General features: G+C 44.8%; 1 protein-coding gene across 1 annotated transcript in view; it reads left to right on the top strand.

Moving 5' to 3' along the window:
• The window catches only part of MFHAS1 (multifunctional ROCO family signaling regulator 1), a 117,408-nt gene that overhangs the window by 82,592 nt on the left and 17,748 nt on the right, over positions 1 to 17,068 (top strand). The window contains exon 2 of the mRNA XM_082863873.1: positions 15,974 to 16,100. Within this exon, the coding sequence (XP_082719999.1) occupies positions 15,974 to 16,100 (127 nt within the window). The remainder of the gene's footprint in view (positions 1 to 15,973; positions 16,101 to 17,068) is intronic.

Genomic DNA, 17,068 nt, shown 5'->3' with positions numbered 1-17,068 from the left:
TTTTAGCTACACTTAACAGGTCTTCCTAAAGAGTCTCTGAGTCTTGTAATTCTCAGAATTTAGAATACCTTTCAAGATGTTGGCATTAGAATCTTCCCAAATGGGTCTTGAGTTTGGCATGACTTTTAGTTTGTAAAAGATGCGAGAACCAGGTAGGACAGAAAAGCAGAGTGAGTTCCAGAGCGGAGCACTCCTGGGTTGTGTGCCAGGCCTGGCGTGTGGAGGAAGCAATGATACGCTCAGAAGTCTGACACCTGCCCAGCTGGGCCTTCGTGTGCCCTTGGGAAGAGGAAGGTGTAGACTGTGGCCCTGACGGCCTGACTGTGCGCCACACCAGTGTCAGATTTGGAACCACAGACCTGAGGGAGCTTGAGAAGCCGCCTTGTATATGCCATCCACTTATGGACTCATCAAACGATCGATTCTTCTTCACCATCTGTCTCAGGCCTGCTGTGGTCCGGGCACTGTGCTGGATGCTTGGATCCAACAGTGAGCATGAGAAGTCCCAACACTCGTGGCTCTTACATTCTAGTAGAGGAGACACACCATCAACCAGTATATGTCAGGTGCACAGAAGTACCATAAGAAAAATAAAGCAGGTGATGGGATGTGGGTGACCAGGAGGTTGGGGGTGCTCTTTATACAGGGTGGTCAGGGAGTTCTTTCTGAGGTGGTGACATCTGAGCAGAGACTTGAATGAAGCTTGTATGGGGAGGGGGATGGGGACCTAAGTGGTGAAAACGGGGTCCTGAGGTGGGAGGCCAGTGGGGCTAGAGCAGGATGAGGAAGGAGTGAGGGGCAGGAGAATGGAGCAGATGACACCGGACCCTGCAGATGTGTGAGTGACAAAGGAGGTGGCAGAGGATCTGAGGAGATGAGTAACATGGTCTGACGTGCCCTGGGAGGGAATTGCTCTGGCTTCGGTGGGGAATAGACTGTGGGGTCAGGAGACCGCCATACATCCGGGTTGATGGTGGCATGGACCAGGGAGCTGAGGAAGTGGTCGGATGCCGATGGGTTTGAAGCTGGAGCAGTGGGACGTGCCGATGTATTCAGTGTGTGGTGTGAGAGAAGAAGGGCGTAAAAAATGACCCCATGTGTTTTGTCCAAAGTAACTGAAGGACAGAGTGGACACTCACAGACACGGGAAGCCTGGGAAAGGAGTAGCCTGGTGGGGCGTGAGGCCAGTGGGAATCAGGAGTTTGATTTTGGTGTTTAATCAGTGTTTAATAGGCAATGAGATCTCAGTTGATATTCAGGCCGGAAGTCAGGACTGGAGGTGACCTGAGACCACGGCCAGGGGAGTGGACTGAGCTACCCCGAGAAATGGTTCTTTCCCCTGAGGAAGCCAGTCCTGTTTGGGGGGTCCCATACTTTCTAACGGGTGTCAACACTTTTCATGATTACATTTTCTGTGCACTGAGGCTTCATTTGAAAGCCAGCTGCACCTGCCGGCAGGAAGGTGTACCTGAAAAATAAGAAAAAATAGACTTAAAAAATTAAATAAGAATTCTTTCTTGTTCACAGTTACAACTTTGCAGAGGCCGGAGAGTCTAAGGAGGGCTCGGTTTCCATTGGTCGTGCAATGTAACATTTTTCAGGACGCCAGGGATGCTTTTTGTTTAAAATGGCCTCAAGTCCAGGCTGGATCTTCTGGGAATGAAACTTGGGTGGGGGGAGTAGATAAAGAAAAGCGGGTGTTGGAAGAGGGTCCTGGCTGGAACACGGTCCCAGTAGTGTCTGTTTATGCAAGTGGGAGATATTATTCATGTGCAAAATAAGGCGGCTGAACCGTCTCAAGCTTTCTTCCAGCCTCCAGCCTCAAGGCTCTGTGGGTCTGACCCTAAGTCTGTGGGGTCTCTCAGCAACCCCTCAGCCAGAGGAATTCATTTCTCCTGCCCCCTCCCTTCCTCCAAGAACACCGATCCGCAGGAATTCTTAGCTTCGTTCTGAGACCTGAAGCCAAGATACGGTTTCTGATCATCCTTCAGGACTTCAGGTGGCTCCCGTAGTCCTTCAAAACCAGGTCGATTTTGACAAGGCTGCCTGGCAGTGTTTCAAATTTCAGTTCAGGTCCTAAAAGTTCCTCCCGTTTTTCAGTTGAAAGGAGAACTCAGGTTGGAGGGAGACAGTTTTAGTCTGAAGGCTTTTATGAAACTGTCTGTATTCACTCACTCCTCTGAGCCTGGAGCCGTTTCCAGTAAGAAGGAGGTGACAGGCTCTCCAAATAGAGAGTCACCTTTTGAAAGCACTCCAGCCCAGCAGCATGGGGGCTTTTGATGATCCTGACTTGCGTCTTGAGAAGGGGGCAGGCCAGCGCTGGGTTTGGGCTCTGTTCCTCCCCCCGCCCCCCCTTAGCGTACTTTGATCTGTGAAGCATGTCTAATCGTCGGCCAAGTCTGCTAGAACTTTATCCAGAGCCGGAAAAGGGGAAATATTTTTCCTTTCTTGGGTGGATTTGTATTTATATAAACCCTTAGCAATGCTGATGGAGCCAAGGGGCCAGCACACACGTCTGAGGAGCTGGAATGACTGAGTGGCGGGAACAGGCAGGGCAGCGTGTTCTTCTGTCCCTGGTCAGCTTTGACACGGGTCAGACTTACTAAAGGTCAGGAGAGGGTGGTATGAGTCTTCACGTGCATTTTGCTGAAGGATGTGCTTGTTCGTAAGACGGTTTATACAACGGCTTGAGCTGAGCCAGCAACTGATCAGTTAACTCCAGACCGTAACTCCAGTGAGACACCTGTATGTATAGGAATGATTCGGTCACTTTATCTCTTTTGTCATCACTAAGAGTATAGGGTTGTGGAAGGCCTTAGCTGTCCTCTGAAACTTTAACCTCGGAAGCTTGACCTTTTCACAGTGTGTCCCGTTATTGGTTTTACGTGCATGAATTTGTTGTCTACATCTTTTTGGTCAAGCCCTTGCCATTTCTCATGGGTAGTGAGTTTTTACTCTTCTTTTATTGAGGTAACATTGATTTATAACATTATATAAGTTTCAGGTGTACATTATATCTCCACATCTGTACACCCTACAGTGTGCTCACCACCAAAAATTCAGTTTCTATCCATCACCATCTGTTTCCTCCTTTTTACCCTCCCCCCATCCCTTCCCCTCTGGGAATCACTATTCTGTTCTTTGCATCTACCTGTTTTTGTTTAGTTTGGTTTGTTCGTTTAGTTATTATTAGTTTTTTATATTCCACATATGAGTGACATCAGACAGTATCTGTCTTTCTCCATCTGACTTCTTTCAGGGTGATGAATTTAATTTTTTTAATTTTTTTTTATTCTTTTGGCCGTGCTGCACAGCATGTGGGAGCTTAGCTCCCCTGACCGGGGATTGAATCCGTGCCCCTTGCATTGGAAGCACTGTGTCTTAACCACTGGACCACCAGGGAAGTTCAGGGTGGTGAATTTTTAAAGCCTGCTTACCATCAATATGAAGGCTTTCTTGTCCTAAAACCACCTTGTTGAAGTGGTACCTCACTGTTCTACATTTCTAGGATATAGCACGATTCGCTTTCAGATATTCTCGAGGAATCTTGTACAGAATCTAAAGACAGGCTCTCTTGTTCTTGCGATATCGCGATTTGTATATTATCTGGGCTAGTCTGGGACTGATAAAGGTGCTGACAACAGCCAGTGTATAGAACATTGACATAAAGCAATCTATAATTTTGCTATTTTTGACTCTTTTAGAACCAAAAGCAAACCCAGTGTAGGCACCCCAGTTTCTGGCAACTTCCCTGGAGTAATTCTGCTACATATTAATAAACACCACAGGAGCCACGTTTACCTGCTGTCTTGGGATGTTTATCCTGGTCTCCAGGCATGTTTATTTTGTGTCTGTTGGGGTCTCATACTTCAGCAGGGAATCTTCCCAAAGTTTCTCCCTGGCATCTCATCCCAGTTCTGTGATGGACACTTGGGGAAGGAAACTCCTTGGGCACCCTGGGACTCTTTCAGCAGGTGGAGAGAATCCAGGCGGAAAAGCAGCCTGGCGGAGGAGGAGGAGATGGGGACTTTTGTTCCACCGCAGGTGATGGAAATAGGGGGGCTGTAGGAGGGGAAGTTCAAAGCACTGAGTTATGAGGAAGTGGTGGGGAAGAATGGTACAGAGGGTTGCATGTGGTCAAATAAAAACACAAAAAAGAAAAAAGCGACATTAGGAAAAGGAAGTGTAAGCTTGTAATGTGAGGGAAGAAGATTTACAAAGAAATTTTGTCAGCAGTCCCCCCCCCCCCCACCGCCTTGGTTGAACTTTTGCCAAGTGCTTGATCTGAGGTCCCAGCTCTTTTGATCCAGAAGAGACCTATGTGATGATCCATCCAGGAGGGGCCCTGGACCAAATGCCACTATTCTCAGTTTAGCATACCTGAGATGTTCAGTCACCTCCTGTTCCTCAAACAAACAAAAAGCTTTCTGAAATTAAAAGCAAACGTTACTATGAGGACAGTCATCTTCTGTCAGGAATTGGGTTAAACAAGGAAAGGCTAGGCTTGTCTGCTCCAGATGGGCACCTGCCATAAAAGGAAAAATTTCAAAGTGTCCATCATGTGTGCCCGGCTTGCGGGGACGCTTGGCTTCCACTGAGTTACTTATCAGGAAAGTCTGAGTGCTTCACAGGTTAGCATCAAGGAATGAGTCAGAGAAGGAATCAAGAGTGTGGCCTTTCCTTTGTCTTTCCTTCTGCCTGTAACTGTCACCACTGTCACCACCTTGGAGGATGTTGGGAAGACGCTGAAGTGTTGAAATTTCGTTTGTTCAGTGCAGCCTAATGACAAGCCATGAAGACTCACTGAAGATAGGTACTGAGTTATACCTTAGTTCAAGGTCATCTCTAAGAACCCCAACTGGCCTGCTTCTGTTTTGCTTACAGGTTGTCCTCTCTTAATGATAAGACTTCACAAATTGTCCCCAAAGCTTCAAGGCACAGAAGGGCATTTCTGAGTGATTTCTTTTTAAAAAAAAACAAAGTTCCAGCCTTTAGAATCAAAACTGGACTTGAGAATTGAACAAATCTGGGAGGCGTAGTGCCTCTGCACTGTTAAATTGCCTGCAACTCGGTAGATCCCTACACGTTGAAGAACTGCAGGGCTCTATGGCGAAAGTGGAAACAGTTCTGGAAGACAGTCACAATGTCTGAGGGTGTAAGTTTTTGCAGCTACCTTGGCACTTCATAGCTTAGGAGGTATCCGATTAAGTGGCCCTGTCAATTTGACTTCTTTCCAAGAGGAACAGATTGAGCCAAGAGCAAACTGCTCACAGGGAGAACACAGCATCCCTGCGGTGTGGGGCCCCTCTCGGAGTCCCAGAGCTCCCTAAGAGTATATGGTGAGGCCCAAGTGCTGGATGGCATCTGTGGGCACCCGAGCTGACCTCCCTGTGGCCCAGCAGGAAGGTGCCTGAGAATCTAGGGGTGCCCCAGCCAACTTCCTGGCGAGTTCAGCAGTATCCCCCAGGGCACATCCCCAGAGCGTTTCGAGGCTGGCCTAGCTGGCTTCCTCATTGATTCAGCAGCAACCCGGGGAGGGGGTGGGTAGCTTTTCAGGGACTCTAGTTGGTGCCCATCTAGCCTCAGTTCAACAGCATGATCCCCACCTTCCCCCCAAAGACAGCTTCCTGGGGAATTTTGTCAGCACCCAGGGGACAGTTCCCTGCTGGCTTCAGCCAGCTGACTGTGGACTGGTCTGGCCTGGGCAGCCCAGCAGGCTTTTCCCCTACTCAGAGGCTGTACCACACCCCATCTAACCAACAAGGTCTGAATCTCAGCTTTGCCCAGGGCTCTCCCACGCCCAGGTTCTTCTTCCTGGGCCATTCTCCCTCGGCCTTGGCGTTATCCTTTAGAGTTTTCTTTCCTCTTGGTAGTAAATTCACTGGAATAGGTTAATAATTATTTCTATTAAAGCTTACTCTGTGGTTCTGTCTCCTGAGGAGACCCTGACTGATCCACACAGCCAGTAAATCTTAGCCAGGATGGCAGCTAAGGCTGTCTGATTCCAGAACCAAACTAATTGGTATTGTTTCTCTACGACCAGCAGTTTCACATACATTGATTGTTGTGATTAAAGTGCTTTAGACTAATTTTTTGTTTTTTCAATTTTTATTGGAGTATAGTTGATTTACAATGTTGCGTTAGTTTCAGGTGTACAGCAAAGTGAATCACTAATACATATACATATATCCACCCTTTTTTAGATTCTTTTCCCATGTGGGTCATTACAGAGTATTGAGTAGAGTTCCCTGTGCTATACAGCAGGTCCTTGTTAGTTATCTATTTTGTATATAATAGTGTGTACACGTCAATCCCAGTCTCCCAATTTATCCCTCCCCTGCCCCTTCCACCTGGTAACCATAAGTTTGTCTTCTACATCTGTGGCTCTATTTCTGTTCTGTACCTTTTTTTTTTTTTTTTTTTTTTGCGGTACGCGGGCCTCTCACTGTTGTGGCCTCTCCCGTTGCAGAGCACAGGCTCCAGACACGCAGGGTCAGCGGCCATGGCTCATGGGCCCAGCCGCTCCGCGGCATGTGGGATCTTCCCAGACCGGGGCACGAACCCGTGTGCCCTGCATCGGCAGGCGGACTCTCAACCACTGTGCCACCAGGGAAGCCCTGTAACATTTTTTTAGATTACACGTATAAATGATCACATGATATGTGTCTTTCTCTGTCTGACTTACTTCACTCAGTATGACAATCTCTAGGTCCATCCATGTTAAATGTCATCATTCTTTGTTATGGCTGAGTAATATTCCATTGTATATATGTACCATATCTTCGTTATCCACTCCTCTGTCAATGGACATTTAGGTTGCTTTCATGTCTTGGCTATTGTAAATAGTGCTGCAATGAACATTGGGGTGTATGTATCTTTTCGAATTATGGTTTTCTCCAGACATATGCCCAGGAGTGGGATTTTGGATCATATGGTAGCTCTATAAGTCTTTTAAGGAACCTTCATACTGTTCTCCATAATGGTTGTACCAGTTTACATTCCCACCAACAGTGTAGGAGGGTTCCCTTTTCTCCACACCCTCTCCAGCTTTTATTGTTGGTAGACGTCTTGATGATGGCCATTCTGACTGGTGTGAGGTGATATCTCATTGTAGTTTTCATCTGCATTTCTCTAATAATTCATGTGCTTTTGGCCATCTGTGTATGTCTTCTTTGGAGAAATGTTTATTTAGATCATCCACCCATTTTTTGCTTCTTTTTCTTTTTCTTTTTTTGTATTGAGCTGCGTGAGCTGTTTATATCTTGGAGATAAATCCCTTGTCAGTCGCATCATTTGCAAATGTTTTCTCCCATTCTGTGGATTGTCTTTTTGTTTTATGGTTTCCTTTGCTGTGCAAAAGATTTTAAGTTTCATTATGTCCCATTTGTTTATTTTTGTTTGTATTTTCATTACTCTAGGAGGTGGGTCTTGCTGCAATTTATGTCGGAGAGTGTTCTGCCTATGTTTTCCTCTAAGAGTTTTATAGTATCCGGCCTTGCATTTAGGTCTTTAAGCCATTTTGAGTTTATTTTTGCATATGGTGTTAGTGTTGTAATTTCATTCTTTTACATGTAGTTGTCCTGTTCTCCCAGCACCACTTACTGAAGTGACTGTCTTTTCTCCATTGTATATTCTTGCCTCCTTTGTCATGGATTAGTTGATCATAGGTGTGTAGGTTTATTTCTGGGCGTTCTGTCCTGTTCCACTGATCTATATTTCTGTTTTTGTGCCAGTACCATACTGTTTTGATGACTGTAGCTTTGTAGTATAGTCTGAAGTCAGGGAGCCTGATTCCTCCAGCTCCCTTTTTTTTTCTCAAGATGACTTTGGCTATTCGGGGTCTTTTGTGCTTCCATACAAATTGTAAACTTTTTTGTTCTAGTTTCTGTAAAAAATGGCATTGGTAATTTGCTAAGCATTGCATAGACTGACTTTTGATAAAAATGTTTTCAATAGCAAGCACATGTTATTTCACCATTGTTGTTTTTTTTAGTGGAAATGTCTACCATACAGATGGCTCTCTTACCACGTAACCCACTCTGGAAAAGACGTGGACACCCCTGTTTATCTTTTCAAAAGAGCAGTTCATCACGTTGGCCTCCAGGGCCTTTGCGCTGGGCTCCTTTTCTCTCTTTTTTACATTCTTTTTTATAATTAATTTATTTTTATTATTTATTTATTTATTTTTGGCTGCGTTGCTGCACGCGGGCTTTCTCTAGTTGCGGTGAGTGGGGGCTACTCTGTTGTGGTGCGTGAGCTTCTCATTGTGGTGGCTTCTCGTTGTGGAGCACTGGCTCTAGGCACACGGGTTTCAGTAGTTATGGCATGTGGGCTCAGTAGCTGTGGCACATGGGCTTAGTTGCTCCACAGCATGTGGGATCTTCCTGGACCAGGGTTCGAACCCATGTCCCCTGCATTGGAAGGCGGATTCTTTTTCTTTTTTTTTTTTTTTTTGCGGTATGCGGGCCTCTCACTGCTGTGGTGTCTCCCGTTGTGGAGCACAGACTCCAGACGTGCAGGCTCAGCGGCCATGGCTCACAGGCCCAGCTGCCCCGCGGCACGCGGGATCCTCCCAGACCGGGGCACCAACCCGCGTCCCCCACATTGGCAGGCAGACTCTCAACCACTGCGCCACCAGGGAAGCCCAGAAGGCGGATTCTTAACCCCTGGACCACCAAGGAAGTCCCTCCTTTCTCTTTTTTATCTTCTGAGCCTTGTGATCTTTCACTCATTCTATTACTCACTCCTCCATCTACCCACCTGTTCATTGTAGTAGTTCAGACACGGAGACTTAGAGCTGGAGAAAACTCGGAGAGGAACAAGGCCATCTCCTTAATTGTGTTTTTCGGGTGTGGGATACCCAGCTCAGAGTGCAAGTGGCAAGTACAACGTAATTCACCGCTTCATGGAAATCTGTCTCTGGCTGTGGTTCCCACTTCTGCCTCCCATTCTTTCCTCAGCCCTCTTCAGTCACACACCCGTCCCCACCTTTCTGCTTCTGTCAAAGCCTCCAGTCACCTCCAAGCCCAGTGGTCCCGTCTCCGTTGTTACTTCGCTTGTCCACTCAGCAGAGTGGAGCACAGCTGGTCACTCCCTTTTCTTGAAGGAGTTTGGTTTCCTTTGTGAAGCCACGTTCTTCCCGTTCTCCTTCTGCCTCCTTGGCAGTTCCTGGCTGGCCTCTCTCCTTTTCAGCCTCTAAACTTTCAGTGCTCTAAACTTGGAGCACCCCAGGCTGTCTGTTTTCTTTTTCTTCTTTATCTACTCAATTTCCTGGGTGATGTCATTCACTTGTATGCCTTTCCAGATCATGTGTTTGCTGATTCCTCCCAAATCTCTACCTCCAGTCTTAACCTTTTCCTGCAAATCCAGAACTGAATGTGTAATTCCACAATTAATATCTATCACCCTGTTGTCTAACAGTCAGATCTAACTTGGCCAAAACAGAACTCCTAATTTCTCCCCTTCCCACTAACAGTCTTCTCGCTTAGTCTTGCAAGTAGTACCACCAGCTGCCGTCTTCCCATACCAGAGATTTGGAGTTATCCTTGGTTCGTCTCTGCATCTTACCTCCACATCCAATTCACTGGCAAGTCCTGCTGACCGTCTATGAAACATAACGCCCGTCTCTCCAGACCAGGCCTCCACCACCGCTCACCCGGGCTCCTCTGTGAGCCTTCTTATGGTTTCCTTGCCTTCATTTTGCCATCCCACACAGCAGCCAGAGGGATCCTTAGATCAGATGTCATTACTCCATTTAAAACCTTCCATATGGCTCCCCACCACTTAGAATCAAAACCAAACATTTTCCCCTGTCTGCAGAGTCCATGATCTGGGCCTCACTGTCTTGCCTCTTCGTCTTGTCCCGTTTCCCCTTCACCCCATGATCTAGATTCTTCTCTGGGCAGCCAAGCATCTTCCTACTTTCATGACTTTGCATTAGCGGTTTCCTCTGCCTGGAATGTTCTTCCCATGGCTTGCTTCTCTTTGTCGTTCAGCTTTCAGCATAAACGTCACCTCCTCAGAGAGGCATCCTGGGCAACCCAGTCGCTCCCTATCTCATTAGCCTGTTTTAATAATCTGTGTAACAAGTTTTTAATAAGTTATGTAGTTTGTTCCTTACTAATCTTCCTTCTGGACTGTAAGCGCCACGAAATCAGGGGTCTTCATGTACCTTATTCGCTGCTGTTCTCTCAGAGTCTGTGGTGCTGTCTCACATTAGTTGGTGGTTGTTATGTACCTGTTAAATGAATGAGTGAACTCAGTGGCAGAACCAGGCCTAGGACATAAGATTTTCCTCTTTCGTTTCACATCTAATTTATACCAGGATGTCTTTTGCCAGTAAAGTTATCCTAGCTCCAAGTTATTGATATCTCCTGTTTACTTAAAGGTTATGGTAAAATTTCCAAAAACAATTCCAAAGCCAAATTACCTTTAATCCATTTTGATTTTAAATTTACTTTTAAACTTCACCTTTCATTTCAATATGTTGGAAAATACCACATTCAATGACATTTTATGACCTATATCCTTTGGTTTTTAAACTTAAAATTGTTTCCATTTATTCCAAGTGACTATTATAAAATGGTACTTTAAGACACTTTTATAAGTTGGGAAGATCACACTTCCATAGTTGTGCATAATTTTTACCTCTGTGAAAACGATGTTGGCCAGAGATGGGCCCAGTCCTGGTCTCGGAGATGGAAGGACCAGATCTGTTTGTGCTCTTGACACAGGCTCACTGTGCTACTTCCTGCACATCAGTTTCTCTTCTAAAAGAACGTCATAATTCATAGTCACAAAATGGATTTTTTTAAAAAAACAGGACTACCAAAAAGTACAACCTAGTCCATTTATTTTATTTCTTTGGAGCAGCAGCCAAGCTGGAGCTGCCCAGCCCTGGGCCTGAGGGAGGTGCTGTGCTGTGCTGAAGCTCAGCCGTGGGGACCGGCCCCTAAAACGGCATGAGGTGGCCAGGTCTGCAAATGTCGGTTTTGTGGGAACCAGTAGGTACTGAGAGATCTCTTCTGCTCCCTTTTCTCACACTCTCAAGTGTGCACAGTGGTGCATTTTTCTTATTTTTTATTCAAGTGTACTTGATTTACAGTATTGTTAGTTTCAGGTGTACAGCACAGTGATTCATTTTTGCAGGTTATACTCCATTATACGTTATTATGAGATAATGGCTATAATTCCTTGGGCTATGCAGTCTATCCTTGTTGCTTATCTATTTTCTGTATAGTACTTTGTATCTGTTAATCCCCTACTCCTAAACTGTCCCTCTTCCCTTTTGGTAACCACCAGTTTGTTTTCTGTGAGTCTGTTTCTCTTCTGCTATATACATTTGTTTGTATTATTTTTTAGATTCCACATATAAATGGTTTCATACAGTATTTGTTTTTCTCTCTCTGACTTATTTCACTAGACGTAATATTCTCTAGGTCCATCCATGTTGCTGCAAATGGTAATATTCCATTGTATGTACATACCACATCTTCATTATCCAGTTGTCTGTTGATGGGCACTTGGGTTGCTTCCATATCTTGGCCATTGTAAATAGTGCTGCTGTGAACACTGGGGTGCATGTATCTTTTCAAATTAGTGTTTTCATTTTTTCCCAGATACATACCCAGGAGTGGAATTGCTGGATCCTATGGTAGTTCTAGTCTTAATTTTTTGAGGAACCTCCATACTGTTTCCCATAGTGGCTGCACTAACTTACATTCACAGTGTTTACCTCTCCTTTGTATATACTTTCTGGCCTTTGTTTTGTTTTAAGACAAGATGTCCTTTTATCTCTGTCTGGCGTTCGTCTTCATATAAAAGGGACCGTGGAGTTCTCCCATCTTTGCTGCCTTTGATAACGCGGTGGGCTTGCAAAGTGGGAGCCTTCCTGCTCATCAGGTTCTGAGGATGCTGCCTTTGCCCTGAGGGGGTGTGGGAAACATGCGTTTGTGTATCATTGCATCTCATCCAGAGTCACACTTAAAAGACAGCAGTGAACTTTGCGGGGTGGAGGAGTGAGCTTCAGAATATTCAAGCTGAAAGAGGCCTTGAAGAAATCTGGATAATTCCTTATTTAATAGAATCTATATAATTGCTTGTTTTAATTTCCAGACCGCTTTTGCTGTTTTGAGGGATGTTCATAACTCAGATCTTTACCCTGGATCAGGAAGTGGGTTTTATTTGTACTGAAAAGACATGTTTTAGGCTTTTAATATCGTGGTTTGGGTCGTCAGAGTGATACATTTTTAGTATTTTGCATAATGTGCCCAGTATTTGTGAATTCTGATGATTAGCAGAAAAAGACGAGCTCATTTCACTTATCTCCTGTAGTTTAAAAATAAATCGTAATAAAACTTGGTGTTCTATTCTTCCACAGGGGAAAAACAGCTAATGAGCGTTCACTAGCATTTTAATGCCAGAAATCTTGAGACAGAGTGATTAAGTAAGAATAGCTTTTCATAACTTTAATAGGCACAGGGAGACTGTGTAGTGGCCTAATACAGCCTCAGTAGATGCGGTGGTCTGTTCATCCAGCCAAGTTTCTGCTACTTCAGGAAGACTGTGTAAAAACCGCACATGAATAGAGAATATCCAACAGAGGAGAAAGCATCAGCATTTAAAGCTGGCATCTCCCTTCAGTGTGAAGCATTCTTAGCCTTTTTTTTTTAACTGATTCAAGCATAAAAATAAACAAATAACCTCAGGACCATTTAATCTTGAATGACCCATTTCACTCCACATCCAGTTGTGTTCCTTATCAGTTTATGTTTCTAATGAGAACGTACTTTCAAATTTACTTTCTACACAGAAATATTGGTCTCATAATTTTTAATGACTACAGAGAATTCCGTCTTCGGAATTGTGTCATAGTTTTTAATCATTTCCCCTTTGTTGAATATTTGAGAGGGTTACTAAGTTTTCACTGTTTTATGAATAGTGTTGCTATGAGCAATCATTGTATAATTTTTGTAAGAAAGGCCCACTTCCTTGAAGCGAATTCCTAAAAATGGAAATATACCAGGTCACATGAATATTTCTCCTTCCTCTATTGGTAACATTTTCTATAAATATAACATTTTTTTTGCAGCTGCCACCAACTTTGGGATTTATCTTTTTTATTAGCTTTTGCTAGCGATGACTGATGTGTAGTAAATCTAAATTCCCCACATTTCCAGGTCTTTTCCAGTCCTGGAAACCAGTCGTTCCCTAGCATCACATAACTTCCTAGGGGGCATCCACTGCGCAGTCCCATAGTTCTTCTTTTGTGGACTCGACTTTCTCCAGTGCCGAAGCCTCCACATCACAGGCCTTGCTGTAGACTCCTGTATCCCTGCAGCTCCTCACACCGTCATATCTCCCTAATTAGGTGCTCAACCAATAGCCTGTGCTTTAGTTTGAAAATCAAGTTTGTGTTACGGAAATCGGAGCCAGTTAGCTTCTATTTTAGTAGCCAACACGTTAGGAACCACTATTTGTGTTACTGATAAGATAGTTTTTTTGTTGTTTGTTTTTTTTTTTTTGAGAGGAAAAATCCGTTTCTCTTACTTTCTTAATTTAGCAACTGGGCACGTTTCCCAAATCCTCAGAATCTGGCCCCAAGCAGTAGCCTGTCGGAGTGCTCGCATGTCTTGGAGCTCGTGAACTGTTCTTTCTTGCTCATCTGCACAGCACCAAGTGAATTTTTCGTATGCATGAAATTTCTCAGTGCCTTCGACTTTGCTGCTGTTTCAGTGGCTGGCAGTGCTGCTAGGGGTACGACCCACACAAAACCAGTTCCCTGGACCTGGGTGATTCTGGGCATCTGGGGCAGGGTGGGGGGCACTAAAGCTCTTGGTTTAATAGAAATTGATAGCCAATGCTTAATAGTCAACTGTAAATTATTTCCGGTTCTCTGGCAAAACCTACACTATTCCCAGCAAGGAAGCCAGCGGTGCAGGAACGGGAGCCTGGGGTCGGGGCTTGACATCTACATTTGTTATCCTGGGCCCTCAGGCACTTGCAGGAAGGAGGAGCAGAGGCCTGTGTGAAATTGCCACCAGGAGAGAGTTCTTGGGGGAAGCCAGAGATTCCCAGTCTGGGTTCAAGCCCTGGGGGTAATCTTGGGACAGAAAGTAGAAACTGTGAAAGTATCAGGTGAGGAAGCAGTGGAGGGCGGTCCGGTCCGGACTGGGGGTGTTAACAGGCCTGGGTGGTTCAGAGCATTCTCTTGGTGCAGTTCTAGCCCCATGGTAGGTGGTGGGTTTAAAGCTCTCTGTGGGACTCTGAGCAAATCTGTTAAACTCAGAGACCTTCTGACTTGTAAAGTGGTATTTGGACTGGATGACTTCCAAGTCTCAGTCTGGTGCGACATGCTCTTACTTTGGTTCATTTTATGACTTCGAGAACATTTAATGTTTACGTTTTTAATTTGCCTTTTTATATTTTGAGATCTTTTCCTAGCTGGTGTTGGAGCAGAATTCTGATACCCATGTATCCATGATACAAGCTAATGATGCTAAATTAACTTTTGCAGTCATTCGGTGTTTACATTAGTTTGGTTAAGGAACTCAAATTACATTTGGTTTGTATTGTGCAAAGCCATATAAAATTGTTCAAACCAGGAAACAGCTGTCTTTCATAAAAGTACAAAGATGTCAATGGTTAGTTCATTACTGAATAATAGCATTTTTGGATTACTTTTCTAGGAGAGATGTGTTCTGGAGTAAAGAAGCAGTCCCCACTTTGGGGGGACGGGTATCAGAGGGTGGCAGCAAAAGGTAAGGGCCCCAGAGATGGGTTCCCAAGGTCACAGCCCGAGTCTGCCCCTTGCTAGCCTTGACTCTGGGTACATCACATAACCTCCCTGAACGTTAGCTTCCTCATTTGCAAAGTGAGGATAAACCTTATAGTAACATTGTAAAGATGAAATGAGATGTACATTTAAAGCTGTCCATTCAGTGCTGGCACATGGGCATGCTCTATCAATGTGAGTTCGCTGAAGGTGAGACGTTTAGATACATGGCATTTTCAGTCAAAGGATTTTTTTGTATCCTCACATGAATGGCATATACTTTGGGGTCCCCAGAATTTCAAATCAGTAATACAAGTGATGGCTGTTGATGTTTTATTTCCAGTAGCATCTTTCCCCAGCTGGCAGATGTTTTGGTTTCATTTATTTACTTTCTAGGTATAAGTAGGGGAGTTTAGGCAATAATGCACCATTGTCCACCAAAAGCTATTTCTTGAATTTTCTGAGCAAGAGCTGGCCATGAAAACAGAGAAAGGGCAGAGGGTGCTACTGGGTAAGCGGACAGTGGGGAGGAAAGCAAGAAACGGAAGGCATCACTGCTCTTGGGGATTTGATGATCTGGTTGGAGAGATCGTATCTGGGGCAGGCAGAGTACGCAGGTATCCTTTGGGGTGACTTACTAGCTCCCATTACTCATAAGAGAGCATTGTGTTGGTCCTTTACAAATCCGCACACATACCTACCCAGGAAATCCTCTTGCCAGCGTGAACCAGCCTGCTTACCTTGATAACACACCTTTAGTCAGCTGCATTTCCAGATCATTAATACGGGGCTTTGTTGCAAGGCTGCTGTGAATTCCATCTGCCCCCATCCTCATTATGAACACCTCCTTGGCAGCCCTGCTTCTCCGGGCTCGAGGGATCCTGGCGACGTCTAGATAAAGATCTCTGGAGCCCATCTGGGGAAAGGAAGGTGAGGAAAAGAGTGGCAGATGCTGTCTTTGTCCGGAACGGTAGCCTTCCTGCCATCACCATTAGAATGTTCTCCACAGTGATGCAGATGAGCCAGTGAGAGCAGAGCCAGTTCTGCTCTGGTTGCACATTTGTTCTCTGATTCCACTGTCTGCAGACCCTTCCCGTCGTCCTCACTACCTGCCCTGCTCCCTGTTTCCTCTACCCCCTCTCTAAGGTGGCCTCATTTTTGAAGGCAAATCTCACTAATGCATATTTCTCTCTCCTGCAGGGGAGTTGCTGAGTCAGCCCAGACCAGAAGGCGTGGCAGAGATCATTTGCCCCAAGAATGGCAGCGAGCGAGTGAATGTTGCCTTGGTTTACCCACCCACACCGACTGTGATCAGCCCATGTTCCAAGTGAGTTCTGAACCCGCAGCCCCTGTCCCTCACTCCTGAGAACAAAAATCCAGGTTAAAGTACCTTTCATCAAACCTGGAAATGCTCCCCCAGGGCAGACCTAGTTATCTGGGCAACAGCAAAACTATGGCTTATACAACAAACTAGGAACTTGCATTTTTTGTTATTTGTGATGTTTTTTTTTTTTACTTTTGCTCATAAAAGAACATTTTAAAACAGCTTTTTTGAGATTTTGTTCACATATTACACAGCTCACTTGTTTAAAGTGTATGATTCACTGTTTTTTAGTATATTTGCAGGTATATGCAACCAAAAAGAGCGATTTTTTTTTTTGATAGAGAGTCATAATTCTGTCATTGTAGTATGAAGTGGGCCCTCATTTTAGAAGACAGCGAGGGCTCATTAAATAAGAAAAGCTGGCAGAAAATCGGTAGCAGATCCTTTTCTCTTGTGGGCCTCTGATTCTCTATCAGTCCTCGACAATCAGAAGCTGTGCGGTTTTTTCCCACCTTCCCCAAAATGGACTTAAAGACACAGAACGTACCCGTGTGAACTAACTTTTGGATACAAGGTTAGCTTAGCATTAAACTCAGATGATAAACTTAGGTTAAACTCATCTGTTTGGTTTCTTCTGTAGTGTTAAGAACTGAACAGGCCACTTTAGACTGAGATGAAATACCTTTCTACTGCAAATCTTGAAAAGCAGTAAGTAGTCCCTGGTCTTCTGGGTGATATCAACAAAGTATTCATGAAGGAGACTTCAAGCATTTTTCTTCCTAGTTGACCACACAGAATATTTTTTCCATATCTAAGCTTTGTATAGGGATGTTGGAAAGTTCGTATTTGAGAATGGTGACCTGTTAATGGCCTCTTGAGAAACTTGCTGTCAGGCTGCATTCCTGAGAGTTTGTGTGATAGGAACTTATGTCTCCGACCCTCCCTCCAAGTATCAGCTTTCCTGCCCTTGA

The sequence above is a fragment of the Leucopleurus acutus genome (assembly GCF_964270905.1).
Source record: "Leucopleurus acutus genome assembly, chromosome: 21".
NCBI classification, from domain to species: Eukaryota; Metazoa; Chordata; class Mammalia; order Artiodactyla; family Delphinidae; genus Leucopleurus; species Leucopleurus acutus.
This window is presented reverse-complemented; position numbering and strand designations above follow the sequence as displayed.